This window comes from Pantherophis guttatus, chromosome 13 (genome assembly GCF_059756535.1).
Source record: "Pantherophis guttatus breed Tessera chromosome 13, ASM5975653v1, whole genome shotgun sequence".
In the NCBI taxonomy this organism is placed as follows: Eukaryota; Metazoa; Chordata; class Lepidosauria; order Squamata; family Colubridae; genus Pantherophis; species Pantherophis guttatus.
Window position 1 is genome coordinate 11,703,092 of NC_142075.1, and position 22,955 is coordinate 11,726,046.

General features: G+C 43.7%; 1 protein-coding gene and 2 long non-coding RNA genes across 4 annotated transcripts in view; 1 reads left to right on the forward strand and 2 right to left on the reverse strand.

The window, feature by feature from the left end:
- Positions 1 to 744: 744 nt before the first annotated feature.
- PCSK6 (proprotein convertase subtilisin/kexin type 6) overlaps positions 745 to 22,955 on the reverse strand; it is a 128,017-nt gene continuing 105,806 nt past the window's right edge. For both annotated transcript variants that reach the window (XM_034424697.2, XM_087877926.1), the window contains exons 15-21: positions 22,339 to 22,441; positions 21,504 to 21,700; positions 17,525 to 17,612; positions 12,577 to 12,680; positions 8,084 to 8,207; positions 5,236 to 5,348; positions 745 to 2,544 (exon numbers count right to left, since the gene is read on the reverse strand). In XM_034424697.2, coding sequence (XP_034280588.2) covers positions 2,447 to 2,544; positions 5,236 to 5,348; positions 8,084 to 8,207; positions 12,577 to 12,680; positions 17,525 to 17,612; positions 21,504 to 21,700; positions 22,339 to 22,441 — 827 coding nt within the window. In that variant the 3' untranslated portion in view covers positions 745 to 2,446. The remainder of the gene's footprint in view (positions 2,545 to 5,235; positions 5,349 to 8,083; positions 8,208 to 12,576; positions 12,681 to 17,524; positions 17,613 to 21,503; positions 21,701 to 22,338; positions 22,442 to 22,955) is intronic.
- On the reverse strand, positions 13,746 to 15,583 carry LOC148112159 (uncharacterized). Its single transcript, XR_015729764.1, has 2 exons — positions 14,092 to 15,583; positions 13,746 to 14,049 (listed from the first exon to the last, which is right to left on the reverse strand). It is a non-coding gene; the product is annotated as an uncharacterized LOC148112159 (long non-coding RNA).
- LOC148112160 (uncharacterized) lies at positions 14,656 to 16,427 on the forward strand. Its single transcript, XR_015729765.1, has 2 exons — positions 14,656 to 14,722; positions 15,503 to 16,427. It is a non-coding gene; the product is annotated as an uncharacterized LOC148112160 (long non-coding RNA).

A 22,955-nucleotide genomic window follows, 5' to 3' on the forward strand; every position in this document is an offset into this window, starting at 1 on the left:
ATTTACTTACCTTCCCTACTGGTTCAAAAGTGGGTGTGCCAATTTTGGACCCTCTGCGCATGCACAAAGCCTTCTGCTCATGTGCAGGGGGTAAAAAACAGGTTACTTCCTGGTTAGAACCAGGATATAGTAATGACGTCCGGGTGGGTGGGCGGAGCCTCGTGCTACCGCCGCTATCAGTTCACCGACCCATGCGCCGCCACCACTACCGGTTCCGCTAAACCGGAGCGAACCGGTAGCATTTCACCCCTGCCGCAAACTATATTGTGGAATTTCTGTCTACCAAAAGGGTGTGATGTAGCCTAATCAAAAAGATTAGTAGAGTTTTTCACCCAGGGAATTTTTACTCATGGGCTACTTACCAATATGTATACCGTGTTTCCCCGAAAATAAAACCCTGTCTTATATTTTTTTGAACCCTGAAATAAGCGCTTGGCTTTATTTACAGGGAGGTCTTATTATTTGGGGTGGGGGGCATGGAGAAAACCAGAGGAAATGGTGGGGACCGGCTGTGCATGTGTTTAAATATTTTCGGGGAGGGCTTATATTCCGGGGGGGGGGGCTTATTTTAGTGCATGCGCTCAAAAGCCGAATTGGGCTTATTATCAGGGGATGTCTTATTTTAGGGGAAACGGGGTATTTTGGTCTCTCCCCAAAATATTGTAAACAATTACAAGACATAAGACATTCCGCATAATAAAATAATATACTGTGCTTTACTAGCATGAAATAAATACATCGTAATTGATGGGGACTATAAATATTTTATTCATGTTGTCGTTTTGCCAGGTTTGGCTATATCATAAATACTAGCTTGGTTTCCAGTATTCATTCCACCAATTTGACAGCACATGATTCAAGCAGTATGAACACACTAATTAATTTTTTTTTCTTTTGCCATCCTCCCCCCACCCCCCAAATTTTGAAAACTCACTTTGTCCGATTGCCGATTAACATTTTTACTGCCAATTTCACGTTTCACAGACTGGAGGATTTTAATTTATTAAAAATGAGAGTCAGAACAGCTAATACTGTATAAGAAAAGAAAGAAAGAAAAAAAAAACCCGGTTGTTTACATATGTCTGAATACCAAGAAACGACTCTGTTGACGCTTACAAAGATTATCGTTAGAAAGGAGGGCAATGTTTAAGTTACATTTCTTTAAAAAAAGGTTATGTCCCTGTAGAAAATAATTACCGGTAAAAAAATTCTATGAAGGCAATGACTGCATTATAAGTTACTTCTTTTTCTTAAAAAAATCTGTAAGACAACATAGTCAAATATATCTTAACACAATTATAGAAACACCACATGACAAACTATAATATATATATATATATATATATATATATATATATATATATATATATATATATATATATATATATTATATTGTATCATATATATATATTTATGTATAGCGAATACATTCAGATGAATTGTTCTGTTCAGTGTGGTTTTGGTAGAATTGGCTGTTTTTCGTTCTCTCCTTCTCGATTCACTAAACGAAGCCCGTTTTGAAAAGATTCGCCTCGTGAAATCACTGAGCTGTCTTTATTTTATTTTATTTTATTTGCGCCGGCGAGATATGGTAAGAGAAGCAAAGCAATCTGTCAAAGCTCAAGAGATCTATTTTGGACAAGGAGAGAATATTGTAGCTACGCCTGTAGTCAAGGATCTAGCACGTTACCAGCTCTTTCTCAGAGATGGCTTCAAATCCAGTCGATCAGAGTCGCAGGCAACACACCAGATCGTTTATAGCAGGGTTTGATAGTTGAGATCCAGTGCACAGGAAGAAGAGTGGGGGGGGGGGGCTAAGGGAAAATCAATGTCCCCTGCCAATTCCAGAAATCCTTCTTTGGTCAAGCTAAGACCATCAAAAGACAATGGGGAACGGGCCTATTTTCCAGCACAACTTTGTGGAAATGAATCGTATCCCAGCATGACGTCGCAGTGGTGAGAATGCAAATCTAAGGCAGATATTTCTAGGCATCTGTAAACTATTCTAAAAGGTTTAGGAGGGAGAAGGAAGAAGCGCGCTTTCACTTTTTTGGGGGGGTGGGGGGAAATGCAGAAAGGAGGTACACCTGCATTCTTCTTTCACAAAACGTGAGAAGCTGGCTAGCACGAGTGAAGCTGAGGCTGCGTGGATCTCCACTCGCAAGGCATGTCAACATTGCTGTTGGGCCTTCTTATTTATTCGTTTTTGGGGTCAAGACGCAGCAAGCCGAGCCATCACGTTATCTGGGACCTGTAGTGGCTACAGACTGTAGGAACCAAACTTGCAAGCGATGGTGAAAGAAAGCTGAGTTGCAAGTCGAGGCTGGACTAGATGATGGTTAGGACCAGGGTGGAAAAGGAAAAAAAGGAAAAAAAAAAAAAAGGAAACTTTGCTGGAAGGAACTGGCACATTAGGAGTTCCAGATGGCAGATATTAAATGCCGGCTTAGCCAGCCAATAAGCATGTCCGACAGCAAAACTGTATAAACGGTTTGCGTTCGCATAACTTGTTGGATTTCACCATCTCGCAGAACATCTCGTCACCTGGGGGAGTGTGTGTTTGGCGTAGGAGAAAAAAAAAAAAAAGGAGACAGCAGGAAGAGAGAAATTAGATTAGCATTTCCACTAGAAAAAAAAACCTGAAATGTGTAAGAGTAGAAAAACTATTCTGATGGTTGTCCCAAAAGTGCTTTTTTTTTTTTCTGGGAAGCAACTGGACTTCCTTGTTTTTTTCTTTGAAGACATTTCGCTTCGCCTCCAAGAAGCTTCTTCAGCTCTGACAGGATAGTGGGGTTGCGACCAGGAAGAGGAGCTGCCCAGGGGGCATACGCATGCCGGATAAGGTGTTGGTCACCACCTTTAAAGCGCTCCATGGCATAGGACCCAGGTACCTTCGAGACCGACTTCTGCCACCAATAGCCTCCCACCGGCCAGTTCGCTCCCACAGAGAGGGTCTCCTCAGGGTGCCATCGGCCAAGTTATGTCGGCTGGCGACACCCAGGGGGAGGGCCTTCTCTGTGGGAGCCCGAGCCCTGTGGAACGAACTGCCCCCGGAAATGCGTAAGATCTCCGACCTCCGGGTGTTTCGCTGTGCACTGAAGACCCTGTTGTTCCGCCAGGCCGGGCTATCAACATAATAATTTTAAATTGGGTGTTTTAAATTTCTGGGGTTTTAAATTGAGCCGAATTATTTAATAATTTTAAATTATTTTAATTGATGTTTGTCTTGTGCTTTTAATAGGCTGTACACTGAGTCCTTCAGGAGAAGGGCGGTATAGAAATAAAATTATTCTTATTCTTCTTATTCTTACTTCCGGTTTCTGGCACATGCATGTGCACCAGGAAGCAAATCTTCCAGTTACTGCCGCGCATGCGCACGAGCCAATCAGCTGGCCCCCATGCATGATCACACCGGAAAATGGAAGACCAGCTCTTACGGTTTCCTGCACTTTCACACACATAAAGGCCAGTTGATCGTCATGTGTGCATACGTGCCAGAAACCCGGAAGATGAATGGGCAATGCCGCGCATTCCAGGCAACATGGCATGCGTGTCATAGGTTCGCCATCACAGAACTAGACCTTCTGCACACAAAGCAGATGCTCGGCCTACTGAACTACGGGTCCCTCCCACGTAATAATTATATTGCAGCATTATACAAAACTACAAAGCAACAGCAGCAGGTTCAAAAATTATCTCTCTATCCATCCACCCCAGCGGTGAAGGTGGGGTAAAAATAAATATTAGGTTCCTCGTAACTGCTGCAGCGTGATTCTAATCATTCAAACAGGCTAGCCACTCAAGCCTGCAACGAGGGACTATATTTAAGAATGAACAATTGACGTTTAATGTGTGGCTCTGAATATGCAAATCCTTCCCGTCCTTCAAAAGCTGCAGCAGCAGCAGCTCAGGGCTAGATTCTGATATCAAAAGAAGTGACATTGATAGCTCTACCTGCTCATTTTCACATCACTAATTCTTCTCAATCCATGCCTCCGACCCCAATTTAATCCCAGGAAGCTTCATTATATATTCCATAAATACCAAATTTCAGCCACAAAAGCAATTAAAATTGCCTTCCTCTCCGATGCACGGAAGAAAAATAAGAGGAGGAACATCTGGTTGAAGAAAAGAATGAGATTCTGGGGAATGGAGGCAGATCTAGTAGTGGCCTGACCGGAAAGCCAATTCTTACAGCCTCCGTTCATTTTCTTCTCAATCTGCTCTTCATTTTGATACGAAACATCAGATTCTCTTTATTTTATTATTTATTTTATTTTATTAAATTTGTATACTGCCCTACTCCCGAAGGACTCAGGGCGGTGAACAGCCATAGAATCAAACATATAAATACAAAATAAAATAAAACGAATTAAATAATTTGGCTGAACAAATTTAAAACCCCAATAATTTAAAACCAAATTTAAAATTTCCATTTAAAAAGGGGAAAGACTTAGGTCAGGCCCGCCTGGTGGAATAAAAAGATCTTGAGAACACGGTGGAAGGTGTGCAGATCAGGGATCCTCTGTATCTCTGGGGGGAGCGTGTTCCAGATCGTAGGTGCCCCCACAGAGAAGGCTCTCCCCCTGGGGGCCGCCAGTCGACATTGTTTGGCCGACAGCACCCGGAGGAGCCCCTCTCTATGGGAGCGTACTGGTCGGTGGGAGGCTATTGGTGGTATCAGGTGGTCCCGTAAATAACCAGGTCCTAAACCAGATCTTTGAACCTCAGCATACTTTTTTCCCCTCTGCTGCTCACCACCAAACCCCACACATTCAAAATGGAATGGGACAACTTTGTGCGGCCAACTCGCCGCAGCCAACACGTTATGGCCAACTCGGCACGTGGCCAACTCACAAGGGCCCAGTTCACACCGAGACAAGTCACCGTGGCCAACTCATTGTGGGACAAACTCACTATGTGACAATTCGATAAGTCAATTTAAGTATTTTAAATTAATTTTTGTCATTCGTATTTTATTTTGTCCCTCCTTTGGCATCCTTTCTTTAAAGATTCTATTCTGCCATTTCTTCAATATTAGTTGTCTTGTCCTGCAGCGAGTTGGCTGATGCAAGTTGGCCATGGCAACTTGGCTGTGGTGTATTGGCCGTGCCAAGTTAGACCCCACTCAAAATGTTACCTCTCATGGCTGCTTCTACTCTTACATTCCACTACCTGTAACCACATGCCCAGCAGACATTGTTTCATTTACTAACAATCCATGATACCACATACCATTGTGACATCTGTCACTAGCGATGCACGAGCCACTCAGCAGGTAAAATCCTTCTTTACATCTGGAACAGTTTCTCCCAGAGCTATCACAATTTAAGCAGTTATCTTCACACCTGGCAATAAAAGACAACTGTTTGATAACTAGTGATACATATAATTTTAATTTAAGGAGGGGTGTGATTCGCACATTGCTTTAATTGTGGTTTGTTCAGTAAGCCACCATTGGCTGTGTTCATGCAGCAAACTAAAGCACAAATAATAGTTAGGTTTGTGCATACTAAGCCAAAAATAAGCCACATTATATCGTTCCGAACTACGCTAGTTAATTTTTGCTTAGCATGTGGAACCCAATCTTTGTGATTTATTTTTAAAAAGGAAAGTTATGCAAGCAATATGTTACAAATTCCAAGAAGAACAAAGAACAAAAACAACTGATCTCTTTCATAATTCCACCTATTATTCTTATATACATTACAAATATTTTTTATCTATTATTTGTACCTCTGGATATAGGCTAGGTTCAGTCATTGCAGTACAATATGGCTGGCTTGATTATATTTATTTATTTATTTATTTGGTCAAATTTATATGCCGCCCTTCTCCCGAAGGACTCGGGGCGGCTCACAAAGGATTAAAAATTAGAACAGTAAAAATAAATTAATTTAGATTAATTAAAAATACAACAATTAAAACCCATATTAAAACCAAACTAAAAACACCCCGCAGGTCAGGCGATTTGTTTAAAAAAGTTTACTGAAAGAATAAGTAGCCGAGTTTAAATAACAAGCAGTGAAAAGAAATTTAAGTCATATTTTGGCTTGGATCAGTGTACCAACCCAGTCAGAAATTTCTAAAATTCAAGCTACTCTTTGTTCTGATTCTGACTTGAGTACGTTTTTTACTTTCTGATACAACTTTTAAAAAAGAGAATATTCTGAGAAACCTGAATCAGCTAGACTAAGTATCTGGGCAGCTTTCAAATCAGGAATGAAATATTTTGGGAGCGGAAACTCCAGAAAAGGACCTATCTTTATAAAAGTAAAAACGTTTACAAATCTCTGAGTTTGTTTGCTTTAATAAAATGATTTGTAATGGTAATTTTATTTTATTTTTTAAATGTGTTGGCAATGGGAGGAAGTATCCAGCTGCACACAATTCAACAGTTATGTCTATAGCAATAGCAATAGCTTTTAGACCTATATACTGTCCCATAGTGTTTTATAGCACTCTCTTAAGCAATTTAGAATGTCAGCCTATTGCCCCCAACAATCTGGGTCTTCATTTTACTGACTTTGGAAGCCTGGAAGGCTGAGTCAACCTTAAGCTGGTCAGGATCGAACTCCTGTCTGTGGGCAGAGTTTGCCTGCAATACTGCATTCTAACCCCTGTGCCACTCTATCTACATGCACTATTAAAAAGTGGAAGCTGCTTTCAAGCAAACCAGTTCCTTCTGTCTACATCAGCTTTCCCAATGTGATGTCTTACCTGTCAGCCTTGTAGGAGAAACCAGATAGGAATGACAAGATGAGCTAATTCTACTTTATTGTAAAGCTACATTGACAGAATCTTGGCAAGTATGAATGTACAACACACACCCCTCCACCATCTATATACAGCCTGAGATACTAGGGAGGGTCTCTTTTGAACCTCTTTTTCCACCCATTATGCAGCGGTGGGCTCTGCTGCCTCTTATCTGACCATTTGTTTAGCAGCGTTGTGGCTTGTCGGCAGCCTGTCCCTCCAGCAGCCGAATCAGATGAGGAGGCGACGTGGGATCATGGTCAGCATCAAGGCAACCTGAGAGCTCCGAGGGGGGAAGAGGGAATGGAGCTATTAAAGAGAGAGACTTGGCCTGGGCTGTCCATCAGCCCTCAGATGGAAAGTCAACAGCCTCCAAGTCTGGAAGTAGCTGATGAGGAAGAGGAGGAACAGCTGGGTCCAGTGCCTGATGCGCGAATGCACAGAAGGCAGAGGAGAGGAGAGCAGTGGAAATCTATGGGCTGATCCTTGGAACTGAAGAGCCACTGCTGCTAGCAAAGCTCGACCCTAGCTCTGGGGATAAAAGGCAGGGGGCGGAGATGAATAGGTGTGGCAGACAAGTATTCATCTCCCTACCAGACAGACTTGTTAGCCTGCGGTGAGAGAGAAACTTTTTGCCAGGGCTGCCGGCACTCCTAATAAAGGAATCTTTGAGTTAACTTCAGAGGGTCTGTCGTGTTTGGGGAGCTGGGTCAGAACTGGCAGCCTCTCTTTACCTAGTCTCCCAAGGTCTTCCCCACTACCCTATCAAACGGTCAGGGTTCCAACATCAAAAATTTGCAAGCCTGGCGCTGATTAAGCTTCTCAGTTTTTTCTTCTTCTTCTAGGAGTATCAGAAGAACCATCTGGCTGAAAACAAGAATTTTCAGACACGAAACCTAACTTCTGGCCCCCGAGCTTTATCCTTTGAAGGGGAAAACATTTCATAGAAGATCCCTTAGCAGCAAAGCGCCTCCTTCCACCTGCATCTTTTGTTCTGGGAGCAGATGTTGCAGGAAGTTAAGGAGGGCCAATATCCAATTGATGAGCACGCGGGGAGCTGGCAAGAAGGAAATCAGATCCCAAATTTGCAGAAGGAACTTTAAATGGCCACCTTGTGGAAAGATCTGAGAAGTTTAAAGGTCTCGGGTTTTTCTTTTTTTCCTCCCTCCGAAAAATCTCACAACATCACAGCAATATTAGACAGTCAAAGACGGAAGATTTATGTTTGCAGCTTGTCAGAGCAGATTGCTCTGCGAGGGGTTCCAGCTCATTCCCAGACCGCTTTTCTAAAAGGCCTCCATAACAGGCTGCCAAAGCAGATAATTACCTTTGGCAGACTCTGAACGGTAATCCAAGCCTCTCGTCGTGATAGTAGCCTTCTCCGCATGTTGGGACACACCTCCACTCGTGGACTTTCTTGGCACACTGGAGACATTCTTCTTGGCTCGGCCCTAAGGATCATGGGAAAAACATGGTTCTCCAGTCAGGAAAGTTGTAGGTGCAGTATGAGGGGGGAGGGAGAGAGAGGAATGTTAGTTATTTATTAAATTTAAATGCCACCCATCTCGCTCTGGAAAGCGATTCTGGGTAGGAGTTGCTAGATTCTTGAGAACTATGCAGAATTCGAACACAGAATAATAGAGCCGGAAAGGGACCTCAGAGGTCTTCTAGTCCAAACCCCTGCTCAAACAAGAGACCTTTTACCCATGATGGCAAACCTAGGGCACGTGTGCCAGAAGTGGCACACAGAGCCATTTCTTCTGGCACGCCAGCCATCGCCCGTTGCTCTTTCGGGTTCCAGTGCACACATGCGCGCCAGAAAGACCAGGTGACCAGCACACATATGCATGCCGGAAACCAGAAGCTCAGCTTCCTGGGGCGCACCTGCTCTTCTGGTTTCCGGTGCTCCCCCCCCCGTGCGCGCACTCCCATTTTGGCACTCCGTGCCGAAAAGGTTCACCAACACTACCCTATACCATTCCAGACAAGTGACTGTCTAGTCTCTTCTTAAAAGCCTCCAGTGATGGAGCGCCCATGATTTCTGAAGGCAACTTCTGTTCCACTGGTTAATTGTTCTCACTGTTAGGAAGTTTCTCCTTAATCTCAGGTTGCTTCTTTCCTTGATTAGTTTCCATCCATTGTTTCTTGTCCTGCCCTCTGGTGCTTTGGAAAATCAATTGACCCCCATATTCCATTGGTTGACTGCTCTCACCGTTAGGAAATTTTTCCTTGGCTCTAGGTTGCTTTGATGTAACTCTCTGTCCCATCGACGGCCAAGAAATATCAATTTGTGAGACATTCATTCTTTAAAAAGATGGCGCATCCATGAGCAGCCTAGGCATTTTTGGTGGGATAACATCAACATGAAGCACAAGCTAAAATCATTGCAACTTCTTCTAAACGGAAAGAAGACAACTTATTTAGCTTCCCATCTACAGGCCAAGAAACTCTTCAAATAGCTTTATTTTGCACCAGAGAATGCAATGAAAAGCTGGCAAGGGTTACTCTTATCAGATTTGGAGGATGGGTGGGGGGAGGGTCAAAGGTTGAAGTGAGGAAGATGATGACACCAAGTAGAAAGATCTATGGCACATATAGGTTGGGCGGGGCCAGGAATAATTTTGGAGAATAATGCTTGAGTGGGAGGTGAGACGTCCCCCTTCACCCTAGAAAAATAGAATCAATTGATTGTCTGAAGCAGTGGTGGCAGTTGTCACCAGTTTGCCCCAGATCGGGCGAACTGGTAGCGGCGGCTGTGGGAGGCTCCAACCACCTGCCCGGACACTTCTGCACATGCGCAGAAGCATTGCATGCGCACACGAGTGAACCAATAGCAAACTTAATTGAAACCCACTACTGGTCTGAAGGCAGGAAGACTGTGGTTGACAGTAGCTTCACCCCCTCTTTAGTTATCTGCTGTTCAGTTCTCTAACCACAAGACATGAGGGTCCAATGAACAGAAGTTGGGTGTTTCAGAAAATAATAATAATTCTGTTTGAAAATATGGAACCACTTACAGGTGAAAATCAGGGACATGCCAGAATCTGAATTTGATAGGGATTGAATCTTGGGAATTCAGATTTTTTTAAAAAAAGTTATTTTAGACCATGGCTAAACTTCCTGGAGAGAGGAGATATCCAGTTCTCAGTAAGTCCATTCTTGCCTGAGTGTTGCATATATTTGCTGTGCAATTATTGTGTGTGGATTTTGAAAAGGAAGCTATGGATGCTTGCCATGTAAGGTTGAAGTTCTTTGCTCCTTTGAGCTATACTCAGAGGTATAGCTCAATACCACTCAGAGGTGGTATTCAGCCGGTTTCGACCGGTTCACTTGAACCAGTAATGGAAATCGTGGATGAGCCTGCCAGAGGTGGTATTCAGCCGGTTAGGACCAGTTCAATCGAACCGATAGCGGAAATCGCGGGTGAGCCCGCCAGAGGTGGTATTCAGCCAGTTCAGAACGGTTCACTTGAACCGGTAGCAGAAATCGCGGGTGAGCCCGCCAGAGGTGGTATTCAGCCGGTTCAGACCGGTTCGATCGAACCAGTAGCAGAAATCGCAGATGAGCCTGCCAGAGGTGGTATTCAGCCGGTTTGGACCGGTTCAATCGAACCGGTAGCGGAAATCGCAGATGGGCCTGCCCACACGCCCCGGCTCTATGTCATCTCATTTATGCACATTTTTTAGGCCAGGTACATGTGCAGAAGGCGCTAGCTCAAGCAAAGCACATGCGTGGAAGGCCGGGTGCATGCGTAGATGTGTGCGTGCTCACATTGCGAACCGGTAGGGAAAGTAAGTGAATATCATCCCTGGCTATAACTTCTTACAAGCATTTAATGCTTATTTTGGAGTGTTAAAGTATAAACTTTAACACTCCAAAATAATTTTTTAAAAAAGACAAAAGACAAAACCAGTACTTTGTAAACGTAATGGAATACAAAGGAGAATATCTTAAGAACCACTCCGTCTAATAAAATCCTAAATAAAAGTACAATTTGAGGTAATGCTCACACCAGACACTTTAAGCATCACAAAAAGCTTAAAGTAGTTAGAAAGAAATCCAGATTTTCCTTACATGTCAGAAGTAAGAAAGAATCAATTGTTCTTCCTTGAGGGTTGATAGGACACTAACAGCCTCAGGCTGTTGGATACAAACTGATTTTAAGAGATATAAATTGGATTAATACATGCTAAGGCAAGGGTTGCTTAACTGTAGTTTGTTGAATAAATCACTACTGGCTGAGTTAATTCATCATGCGACATTATCAACCGTGATTGCACTTTTCAAAAAATATAGTGTGATGTGCAAACCATTTCAGATGTTGTTCTATGCATTAAATAAATGGCTCTTATTCTTTACTTTACAATTCCTCTCTTGTTCTTGCAGTCTAATATAAATCCTGGGATGGACCAAATGATGATAACAGAGTAACAGAGTTGGAAGGGACCTTGGAAGTCTTCTAGTCCAATTCCCTAATCAAGTAGGAGACCCTATACCAGTGATGGCTAATCTTTTTGCCATCGCCTGCCAAAAGCGGGGGGAGCATGGGGGGGGTCATGCACGTGTATGCCCACACCCATAATTCTATGTGCCCTGCCACCCGGATCAGAAGTCAGCAAACCGACCATTTCCAGCCTCCAGGGGGAGTGGGGAAGGTCGTTTTCACCCTCCCCAGGGTCCTAGAGAGGCTCTGGAGCCTGGGGAGAGCAAAAAACGGGCCTTCCGGTCCCACTGGAAGTTCACAAATGGGCCGTTTCCAGCCTCTGGGGGACCTCCGGGGGGGGGGAGGCCATTTTCGCCCTCCCTAAGCTCCTAGAAAGGCTCTGGAGCCTGGGGAGAGCGAAAAACAGGCCTTCCCCCCAGGTCCTCCGGAGGCAGGAAACAACCTGTTTCCCTACTTCCAGTGGGCCCAGAATGCCCGAAAATCAGCATGCGCGTGCCGGAGCTGAGCTCGTGTGCCCACCAATATGGCTCCGCATGCCACCTATGGTATGGTTCGCCATCACGGCCCTATACCAATTCAGACAAATAGCTGTCCAGTCTCTTCTTAAAAACCTCCAGTGGTGGTGGAGCACCCACAACTTCTGGAGGCTGTCAAGTTTCCGAAAGATGCCCTAATTAATTCATGAGCCATGATCCAAACTTCAAAGGAAATATATTCATTTATTAGGAGCACCATTCCAGCAATACTTGGATGCAGTTAGGACTGATCCCACGTAGATTTACGTTCCCCTATGACCCTGTCTCTCTCCTCCTCTCTGGCCATGTCATAAATCACATTCTCCAATTAACCACTTTGGCTGGCTGTGAAACCTAACACCCTCCTTCTGATTGCGGTCAGAAAGAATGTATGGAATTCACTTCAGTTCTCCCTCCCTCCTGCTCATGGCAACTTGAAAACTTTGCAAATTGACAGAGGCAATGTGGTCCACTGGTTAATTGTTCTGTTAGGAAATTTCTCCTAAATTTAAGGTTGGCTCTCTCCTTGATTAATTTCCATCTAGTGTTTCTTGTCTTGCCTTCTAGAGCTTTGGAAAGTGTGTTGACCCTCTCTTCTTTGTCGCAGCCCTTCAAATCAACTTGAACATTCTGAAACCCTAGCAGAATGGATCTGCCACCACGAATGATTAGGGAAGGCTAAATTTTCATGACACGCTCAGAATGAAACCTAAGTTTCCAGACTACAAACCTGATTTGGGGGTTTTGAGTGGGAAACACCCCCCCCCTGCATAATTCCTTCTTATTTCTCCTCTCCCTCACCTGCTGGTTATTGATTTGGATAAAGAGGTCATCTAGAGATCTTGGTGATTGTTAATTTACCTGTACACGTCCTGCAGTCCGACTGGCAGCTCTCGCATTGCAGAAGTTCCTTCTTCAAATACAGGCCCTGCTGGCATCCTGAAACGCAGTTGTTGTCTATGAGGCTGTAGAGGAAAGCGTCGGAAAACGTTGGTAGCAAAAAAGGAAAAAACAAAGAAACATGTTTTAGTCCTCGAGTTTAGATCGCCGAAAATCCTTAGGAGAAAGAGGAGCGAAAGATTAGGAAGAGCTGCTAATCCAACAACCTCTTTCACTAATCAGGAGACAGTCTGTTCAAAAGCATCTCTCAGATTTATCTTGTCGTCAGATGTTCTGGTCCACTTTCTGGATTTGTGCAATTTCTGTATAGGTACGCGATGGATCAGCAGCTGCCACATCTATTTATCTCTGCCCCCTGCCTTTTATACTCAGAGCTAGGGTGGGGCTTCGCTAGCAGCGGTGGCTCTTCCATCTCAAGGATCAGCCCACAGATTTCCACTGCTCTGCTCTGTTCTGTTCTCCCTTCTGCAGATCCGTGCATCAGGCACCGGACCCAGCTGTTCCTCTTCTTCCTCATCAGTTACCTCCAGACCTAGGAGCTGCTGACTCTCCATCTGAGGGCTGACAGATGGCCCAGGCCAAGTCTCGAGGCTTTTAAAAGCATTTTTTACAACCTCTTTGGCCAAAGAGGTTGTAGAAAAAAATGGTTTTAAAAGTTAAAAATAAAAAGAAAAGTTGGCCATGCCCACGCAGTCACATTACCCCACCACCAAGCCACGCCCACAGAACCGGTAGTAACAAATTTTACATTTCACCACTGTGACACATCCATGGTATGTGTGACCGACAGCTGACTCTCATGATAAATCAACTTTCTTTTTTTAAAGACGACAGGAACATTGCTTGCAAAACCTTGCTAAGATTAAAAGGATGAGCAAAACAATAAAAGGGAACACTGGGCAGATTGCAGTCAAGGGAAGCCACTTTTACTGACCCTGTGCACTGGATCATCTTTTCAAAACTTGTAATTTTCGACTTTTGCCCAAGTGCCATTATTGAAGCAGTCACATCAGTCCAATTACTATCTTCTAAATGAATCCTGCAAAGAATCTTTGTGCCTCCTGCTGAACAAATTGTTCAGATCAACCTTCCAGAATTTCACTTTCTTTCTTTCTTTTTTGGCTTCATTTCTTTCCTTGGGAAAACTTCTGGCCCATCTTCCTAATTTCATTTGGGGTTGCCCTGCATTATTGGTTTCTGAAGGCAACCTGTTCTGTCCCCGTCTACACACACACACACACACACACACACACACACACACACACACACAGAGCCAGCCGAGGGTTAAAGGAAGCACTTGGCACGCACAGTTTGTTATCAAAAACTTGGCAGTAAAACGAGCACCGACTGCCAAGTGCTTTTTACTTAATATCCCTTTACCAGATAAACAGAAATACACACAGTTCGCAAATAGTCCAGTTCAAAACAAGAAACCTTCGGCAGAGTTTGTAAATAGTCCAGTTCAAAACAAGAAACCTTCGGCAGATTTAAGCGTTGTTCAAAGTGACTAGCTAGAGTTAGTTTTTGTCCGTCACAGAGTCTTAAATGGCCACCACACTCTCTTATATAGTCTCTGGGGTGTGGTCCAGTGACTCAGCCTAATCCCTGGCACGCCTCCTCAACTGCTGCAACTGTTTATCACGCCTTCGTTGGCGTGGATCCAGGAACGACAGATCGCCTCCATCGCTATCATCGGAAACACCTGGCTCCTGGCTAATCTCCTTTTCTTCGGCCGGCACCTGAGGCAGTGCCGGAGGGGAGGGGCCTGGAGAGGGAGGCCTGGCCGACTCCTCTCCTTCATGTTCGGAGCCTTCTCCCTCCGATAAGATAGGCTCGGTGGACGGAGCCACAACACAACCAAAATATTTGTTGGAGCTTTATTGCTGGGACTTTAAGGGGGGGGGATCATCAAGAAGCAACAGCTTGTGCTAAAGTTACAACAGTCCCTTGCTAAATTCTAGAACACGGAATCACAGAGTTGGAAGGGACCTTGGAGGACATCTGATCCAACCCCCCTGCTCGAGCAGGAGAAATACCATTTCAGACAAATGACTCTCCAACCTCTTTTTGAAAGCCTCCAGTGATGAAGCACCCACAACTTCTAAAGGTAAGCTGTTCCACTGGTTAATTGTTCTCACCGTCAGGAAATTTCTCCTTAGTTCTAGGTTGCTTCTCTCCTTGATTAGTTTCCATCCATTGTTTCTTGTCTTGCCTTCTGGTGCTTTGGAAAATAGTTTGAACCCCATGAACAGCAAAAGGGGGGGGGCAAGTGCCCATTGCCCCAGCTAAGCTTCCTTCAAAATCTTTCTGCCAACCTCCAGCAGTAGAGGTCCTTGTCTTGCCCACCTTCAAATGCCTGAGTTGGCAAAGAAAGAGAAGTTTCCAAATAGCACTAAAGGAGCAGTGATCTAGCTTAGACTATTTGTCTCTTTTTTAACATACGCATTTAAGAATGCAGGGGGAAGAGTGGATACTGAAAGCATCTTCTTTCCCAAAATGTAAACTTGTGAATCCTGAGGGAAATCAATTCTGACTGGGTTTGTGCTTTGTTTGTTTGTTGTTGTTTTTTGGGAAGGACAGATACTGAAGCTGAAGTTCAAATACTTTGGCTACCAAATGAGAAGAGAGGACTCCTAGGAAAAGACTCTGATGTTGGGAAAGATGGAAGGCAAAAGAAGATGATGACAGAAGTTGAGATGGTTAGATAATATCATCGACACAATGAACATGAATTTGTTGCTGACTCCAGAGACAGTGGAAGAAGGGCTAAGGTGGGATGGGGTCAGAGGTGGGCTTCAAAAATTTTAGCAAGGGAAGTGTATAATGATATATTGGAGAAGGCCAAATTACCAGACTCCTGGACTGAAGCTTATATATCCCTTGGCAGGCCACAACAACAAGACCCTCACCTGACGTGACCTCCCCATCACAAGACCTGACCACACAAACCATTGTGTTGGTAACGAAATATTGGAAACCAACCCATAGGCTTGGAGAACAAACCTGCACTCTCAACCTGAGAAGATCTAGCAAGGAGCCATCTTGTTAGTTTACCTCTTCTGATTCCTGGTGGGCACCACTGGATGTAGTTTTCTTAGCAACAGTATGGAAGTAAAAATATCTGATTGTCTTCTTCTGGGATTTTCTGATGGTCTTCCAACTAAGTTCCAATATGAGAAGTGAAGTTGGCAAGGCAGAAACCGATGATTCTCAGGCCAGGCAGAACGATTAAATGAACATGAAACAAATATATCCAGCTTTGATGCCCAAGAAGAGTCAAGAATCCCGTTGGCCGAAAACAACAGAAGAAAAGGTCCAGGGTTGAAAGCTTGGGAGTGACATACCAATGGCTTGACCTCCATGTTCAGAAATAAGCAGATCTTCTACCTGTATATGATTTCTTTCTTCTCAGCAGTGGAGAACTGATCTATCAACGTCAAGTAGGTTAAGCTTGAGTTGCTTACTGGAAGTGGAGCTGAGCGTGGACGGCTGAAATTGATTGCCATCTCTGGTCTGTTGACTACCTAGGCTCCAATCCTGCAGAGTTTCCAAGACCAGACAAGGTCAGCCAACTACCACCAGCTGCTGAGAAAATCTCCCTTGTAGGAAATGAATATTTTTGTAATTAGCTATGCCATCCTAAATGGCCATTTGTTGAGAATGCACATAATGGGGTTTCCCCCTCCCAAACCTCTAAATATACACACCGATCCAAAAAAGATAATCTACTCCTAAAATAAGCAATGTGTATCCTGCCTCCATCCATCAGCCATCTCTCTCTCTCTCTCTCTCTCTCCCCCTATAAGCCACCTTGAGTAACATCAATGTCCTCTCATCTAAAGAGCGGGCATAAATATATAGGAGCTGTCTGCCAAATTTCTTCTGCATCAATTTTCACTTACTAAAACGTGTTCTGGAATGTCACTTTATATAGTGCGAAATCACACTTCCTTTATTTTATAGAAATTTGTTACTTGATGCTGGGAATTGTCTATAAAAGTTTAAAACCACTTCCAAGTTTCTTGCTCGGAGAATTTCAGAAGAAAGAAAGAAAGAAAGAAAGAAAGAAAGAAAGAAAGAAAGGAAGGAAGGAAGGAAGGAAGGAAGGAAGGAAGGAAGAAAGAAAGAAAGAAAGAAAGAAAGAAAGAAAGAAAGAAAGAAAGAAAGAAAGAAAGAAAGAAAGAAAAGGTTTCCTCATTAAAAGTGCCCTTATTAGAAGTAAAGATCCTGGCCAGTCAATGCCTCCCACAGTGAGCAAACTCAGTTTAACCTGTACAGATTAACCTGTACAGGGCTTATTGTAAAGCCAGGAGGACCAAAGGCTGGGCATTTCAAATGATGGAAACACATAAACTGAAAATCACATCACCTACTCTTTGTGAAAGAGAGATGTGGTGGCTTAGTGCCTAAGACACTGAGCTTGTTGATCAAAAGATTGGCAGTTCAGCGGTTTGAATCCCTAGTGCCATGTTAACGGGGTGAGCTCCCGTTATTTGTCCCAGCTTCTGCCAACCTAGCAGTTCGAAAGCACATAAAAAATGCAAGTAGAAAAATAGAGACCACCTTTGGTGGGAAGGTAACAGTGTTCCGTGTGCCTTTGGCATTTAGTCAGGTTGGCCACATGGCCACGGAGACGTCTTTAGACAGCGCTGGCTCTTCGGCTTTGAAACGGAGATGAGCACCGCCCCCTAGAGTCAGGAACAACTAGCACATATGTGCGAGGGGAACCTTTACCTTACCTTTACTCTTTGTGATATTTACAGGAGATCCAGCAAGGAGGTCAACAATCCATTAACAATTTTTGGCATCTCCCTTTCTTTGTTCAATCAGCTGAAACTGCAGTGCTAGTTTCTAGCAAGGAGTTAAATTCTGAAATCCTTGCATTGTTTCTTCACCAACTACTACTCACCTGAATCCATCTTTGCAGACAGAACATTTGTCCATCTCTCCGAAGCATTTCTTACAGTTTTGATGACATTTCTGGCAACGTCTTTGACCTTTGCAGGGTAGAGAGAAGAGGCCAGCGTGAAAAGAAATTCCAGCGATTATGAATGCGTAATTGCAGATGTAACATTTACGATTTACAGAGTATTTAACGGCAATTTAAACCATCTGGCACTGAACAATAAGGGTTCTTTGAAAAAAAATTAGGTGGGATGACAGAAATAATTCATTTCAACTTAAAATATATCACTTCCTAGACCTTTTCATTTTGGAGAAATTCTAAACTTTGGCAAGCGTATCTTAAATATTCAAAACCCAGGTCAATTAATTTAAAGTGCTGATTTTAAAACCCGCTGATTCTTTTTTTCAGATTTTATTGCGAAACGTCAGAAACATTCCTCATCCCATTTCAGATTGGCAGGAGATTAAATCAATGTCTTGATTAATAGAGTTAAGACGTACTTTCGATCTGAATCCAGCATGTTTCTCCACAGCAAGCAAGGGCATGGATGGTGGCTCTGTAACTCTTTAAAGCAGCTGCATCTTTTCTCAGAAATAAACTTTAAAAAGCTGCATGTACGTAGATATTATATGCATGTCCCTGCAAGCCAGGGGTGGGTTCTAAAATTGCTATTGCTATTGTTACTGTTAGCAGCAGCAGCAGCAGCATCTACCTGAACTCATTTAGGACAGGATGAAAGCACGGAAGGTGATGGACCGCTGGTTCTGTATGGATGAGCAGATAGATAGATGGATTTTTAAACCAAACAATATTTGTAGCTCAGGTTTGAAGTGAAGGGTCCAGGTGCTCCAGGGATGGGTTCTAAATTTTTTTACTACTGGTTCTGTGGGCATGGCTTATTTTGTGGGCGTGGCTTGATGGTCATGTGACAATTATTTAGGATTTAGCAGAAGTACTGGTCTACCAGGCTTTTAACTGCTTGCAGAGCTGTACTGATCTACACATTTATTTTTTGCAGGCACTGATTTACTCATGTATTTTTGCAGGCACTGATCTACTCATGTATTTTTGCAGGTACTGGTCTACTCATTTGTTTTCTTTTAACACTGATCAGCTGTAGGGCGGCCCTTTGAAGCCCTGTGGCAAGAGTTTAAACAGTTTTTTTCCTTCTAGCCATCAGCTGGGACTCGGGAGGCAGCGAATAGATTGGGGGCGGGGCCAAATAAAAGGTAAGAATAACATGGGCGGGGGCGGGGGGTGGGGGGCCCCAGCTCCCGAACAAACAGAACCAGTTCGGTGACGTCATATCATCACCGCTACCGGCTCGGCCAAACCGGGCCTAACCAGGAGGAACCCACCACTGCTGCAAGCCATCATTTTGAAGCCAAATCCGTAGTACTACTCAATCCCATTGATTAAATTAGTTTAATTGCATCATTTGGAAGTCTTCACTTGCAATTAGAAATATCATTCATTTAAATGCTAGGTTCAGTAATGTAATCCTGCAGCGTGTCAATCAACCAACCATAGCTATCCTTGATCAGTCCCCAGATCTTCTATTTTAATCAGTGAGGAACAACCGTGGGAGGGAAAATTGTGCACGTTAACCCAACAGGTTCGCTAAAACACACTTCTGCAACAATATGAGCATTTCTCCAAACACTGTCAGAGTACTTTGCCTGTCCAAATTGTACACATTAGGGAAAATTGCTTCCAAAAGCACTAAATAAATAAAAACTGCCCTTTGTCTAGAAGGAAAAAAAAAAAAAAAGGAAACTGACGCAAACATGAAGCAAAATTAGTTTCAGCTAGGAAAAGGGAAACATGTCACAAAATCTCAAAAAAGAAAACACCCTTTTCCAGCTACGCGTTTTATTAAAAGGCATCAGCTGAGGAAATAAGGGACGGCTCAATTTATCAAATGCATGGAATAGCTAGACGGGTGTAAGATTTACATTGGGGTGAGCCAGGGCACGGGGTGGAAGGAGAGGAAGACAGATTGATATTGCAGATATTTATTTATATCCCCCCTTTATCATTTTTATATATAATTCAAGGTAGTGAAGATATTTAATTCTCCTTCCTCCTCTTATTTTCTCTGCAACAACAACTCTGTGAGGTGAGTTGGACTGAGAGAGAGAGAGGGACTGGCCCAAAGTCACTCCGCCATGACTAAAGTGGGACCTTTTCGTGCATAAGGCAGGACTAGAACTCACAAGTCTGCTGGTGATTGGCCTAAGCCAGCTTTCATGCCTAAAGCGGGATTAGAACTCACTGTCTCCTGGTAATTGGCCCAAAGTCATCCAACTGGCTTAAATGCCTAAGGCAGGACTAGAACTCAATCTCCAAGTTTCTATTCTGTGCTTTAACCACTAGACCAAACTGGCTCTCAATGCAGGTTACATATGCATAACCAACCTATCTTCCCCTCCGCCTGTCTGTCCATCCATCCATCCATCCATCCATCCATCCATCCACTCACCCACCTACCCACCACTTCGTCCATCTATCTGTCCATCCATCCGTCCATCCACCCACCCACCCACCCACCCACCCATCCATCCATCCATCCATCCATCCATCACGTATCTCATTCCAATGTAAATCCTACATCAATCTAGCTACTCCATGCATCTGGCAAAATGAAATTTAGCTCATGAAAGCTTATGCCTTTTTTTTTTTTTATGTTACTTGGAAAAGGTGCTACCAGACTCCTAATGTTTTGTCTCCACAGACTGGCATGGTTCCCCTCCTACAATGTAAGAGAACCAAAACTGATTGATTTTGCCCTCCTTAAGCAGGACAACAGTCAATTAGTGGAACTACCAATTGAGTGCAAACATTAAAGGTTTTAGAAGCGATTTCATTTTCAAGGAAGGATGAAAACAAAACCGATTCTTAAAGCCAAAGTTGCTACAAAGACTACAAGACTTCTGTTTAATGCGCTGGAAAGTCTTATGCTTTTCCTTCAATTTTATGAGAGCTTCGGGGTAGCTTTGGCAATCTGAAAAATGTGAAATCAATTAAAAGACAAATTATTTGATTTAAAACTATTACGGTTCTTAGTTAATGTGTTTTTATATTGCTGCTAACGATGGTAACTCTAAAATTGTTTTGAAGAGACCAACTAAAGTACACTAAGATGGATACAATTAAAAATACATAAAAATAATTGGGACAGAGTAAGGGAGGGATGGAGGAAGGGATGGAGGAAGGAAGGAAGGGAGGGAGAGAGGGAGGGAAGAAGGACGGGAGGGAAGAAGGGAGGTAAACAGAGACAGTACAGGGATCATTGATGTCATCTTCATGAAAAGGAACATAAAAATGTTATAATAGGAGTGAAACGGGGTGAAATGCTCCCAGTTCGGACTGGATTGCCCGATCCAGTAGCGATGGAGGCAGGTGGTTCGGAGAACCGGTAGCAAAAATCCCTGCCCTCCCCCCGCAATTGCCCAGCTGAGCCGTGCAATCATCAGAGGCTTTTTTTTATATTTTTAAAAGCATTTTTTCTACAACCTCTTTGGCCAAAAAAAATGCTTTTAAAAGTAAAAAAAAAAGCCTCTGATGATTGTGTGGCTCAGCTGGGATCATCAGAGGCTTTTAAAAGCATTTTTTCTACAACCTCTTCGGCCAAAGAGGTTATAGAAAAAATAATTTTAAAAGGAAAAAAAGCCTCTGCCGATCAGGCAAGTCAGCTGGGATTGTCAGAGACTTTAAAAGCATTTTTTTTACAATCTCTTCAGCCAAAGTGGTTGTAGAAAAAATGGTTTTAAAAGTAAAAAAACCAAAAAGTTGGCCCCGCCCACTCAGTCATATTAACCCTCCCCCACCAAGCCACACCTACAGAACCAGTAGTAACAAATTTTACATTTCACCACTGGAGTGAAACCATTGTAGATTGTACTGTAGATGTCCCCTCAGAGAAGGGGAAAAAAAAATTCCCACCCATCAGTGAGTGCTGGCATTGATTTCCCTTTCTTACCGTCTTCAGAGTAAAACCCAGCTGGACATAGCATCAGACAAGTGTTTGTCTCTTGGTGGTGATAATAGCCACGCTTGCAGGCTGTGCATGAGTTCTGGCTTCTGCCCAAACATGCTTCGCAGCCCCTGTGACATCTGCGGCACTTACGTTGCAGACTGTCCCCAAAGTAGCCGAGAGGGCAGGAGTTCACGCACTTCCTGAAAAAAGTCCACAAAGGTTCCAGATTAGACCAAAGGAGGACTCACAATGGCAAGAGCTGCCAAAAGAAGAAGAGCAGCAAAGTAGTTGGCATAGATTATTTCTGTGACATCTTCCATCATAAACATTAATGTCCTTTCTTGGGTGGATCTTGGCTCAAAGATCCCCAACCTGATGTCCTCCAGATGTTGTTGGATTAGCTCCATCTTTGGCTCCATGGGCTGGCAATTATGTGAGTTGTAGTTTGACCTGCCTGGTGGACATCAAGTTGGGGAAATTGGCCTTAGAAGGATGGAGTTAGAAAGGAGAAGTAGGAGACCTTAGGGTAGCTTTTTCTATCAATCTGCGTCCTCCTCAAGGCCAGCCCCACAGTCAGGGAGGAGGAGGAAGGTACTGGTATTTTAAAAAAAGGAGGGGGGTAAGGAATTGTCTGGTGGTCATGTTACCTATGAAAAATCTGAGGTTAATAGCCACAGTGTACCTGGAGGACAGGTGGGGAACGAGTTGACATACAACATATTGTTAGTTTGGAAATCTTGCATGTGGAACTAAGTGCACAAAATGCATTAAAACCCTCTCTGTGAGCTGCCCCTCACCAGTGACCCCCATCTTTTTCTGGCTTTTTCCTGCTGATTACCTGCCAGTTTTAACACTTCCAAGGCTGTAGTGGAAACAATTCAGGCACTGATCGGCATTGGGACCATCGCATCCTTGGTCGCCACATTCCCTATGACACAGACCTTAGGGAGACAGACAGATCTGTTGAAAGAAGAGATATAAAACTCTTCCTAGTTCAACCTACACAATGGCAACCAGCACTTGGTCTATCAACGTACCACATATCTGGAAATCCAGTCTTCATGCTACCTCGCTACAAAACACCTGTTGCTTGATTTGTTCGCTTTACCCTACCTAACGATAGCGGCAGCTGGGCTATATGCTAATGCCAGTAAAAGAGAAGAGCTGCGGTGGCGCAGTGGTTAGAAGGCAGTACTGCAGGCTACTTCTGCTGGCTGCCAGCTGCCTGCAATTTGGCAGTTCGAATCTCACCAGGCTCAAGGTTGACTCAGCCTTCCATCCTTCCGAGGTGGGTAAAATGAGGACCCAGATTGTTGGGGGCAAGAGGCTGACTCTGTAAACTGCTTAGAGAGGGATGTAAAGCACCGTGAATCGGTATATAAGTGCTATTGCTATTGCTATATTTGCAGCTCAGGGTTCAAATGAGCTGTCCTTGGAGCTCTCTTTGAGCTTGGA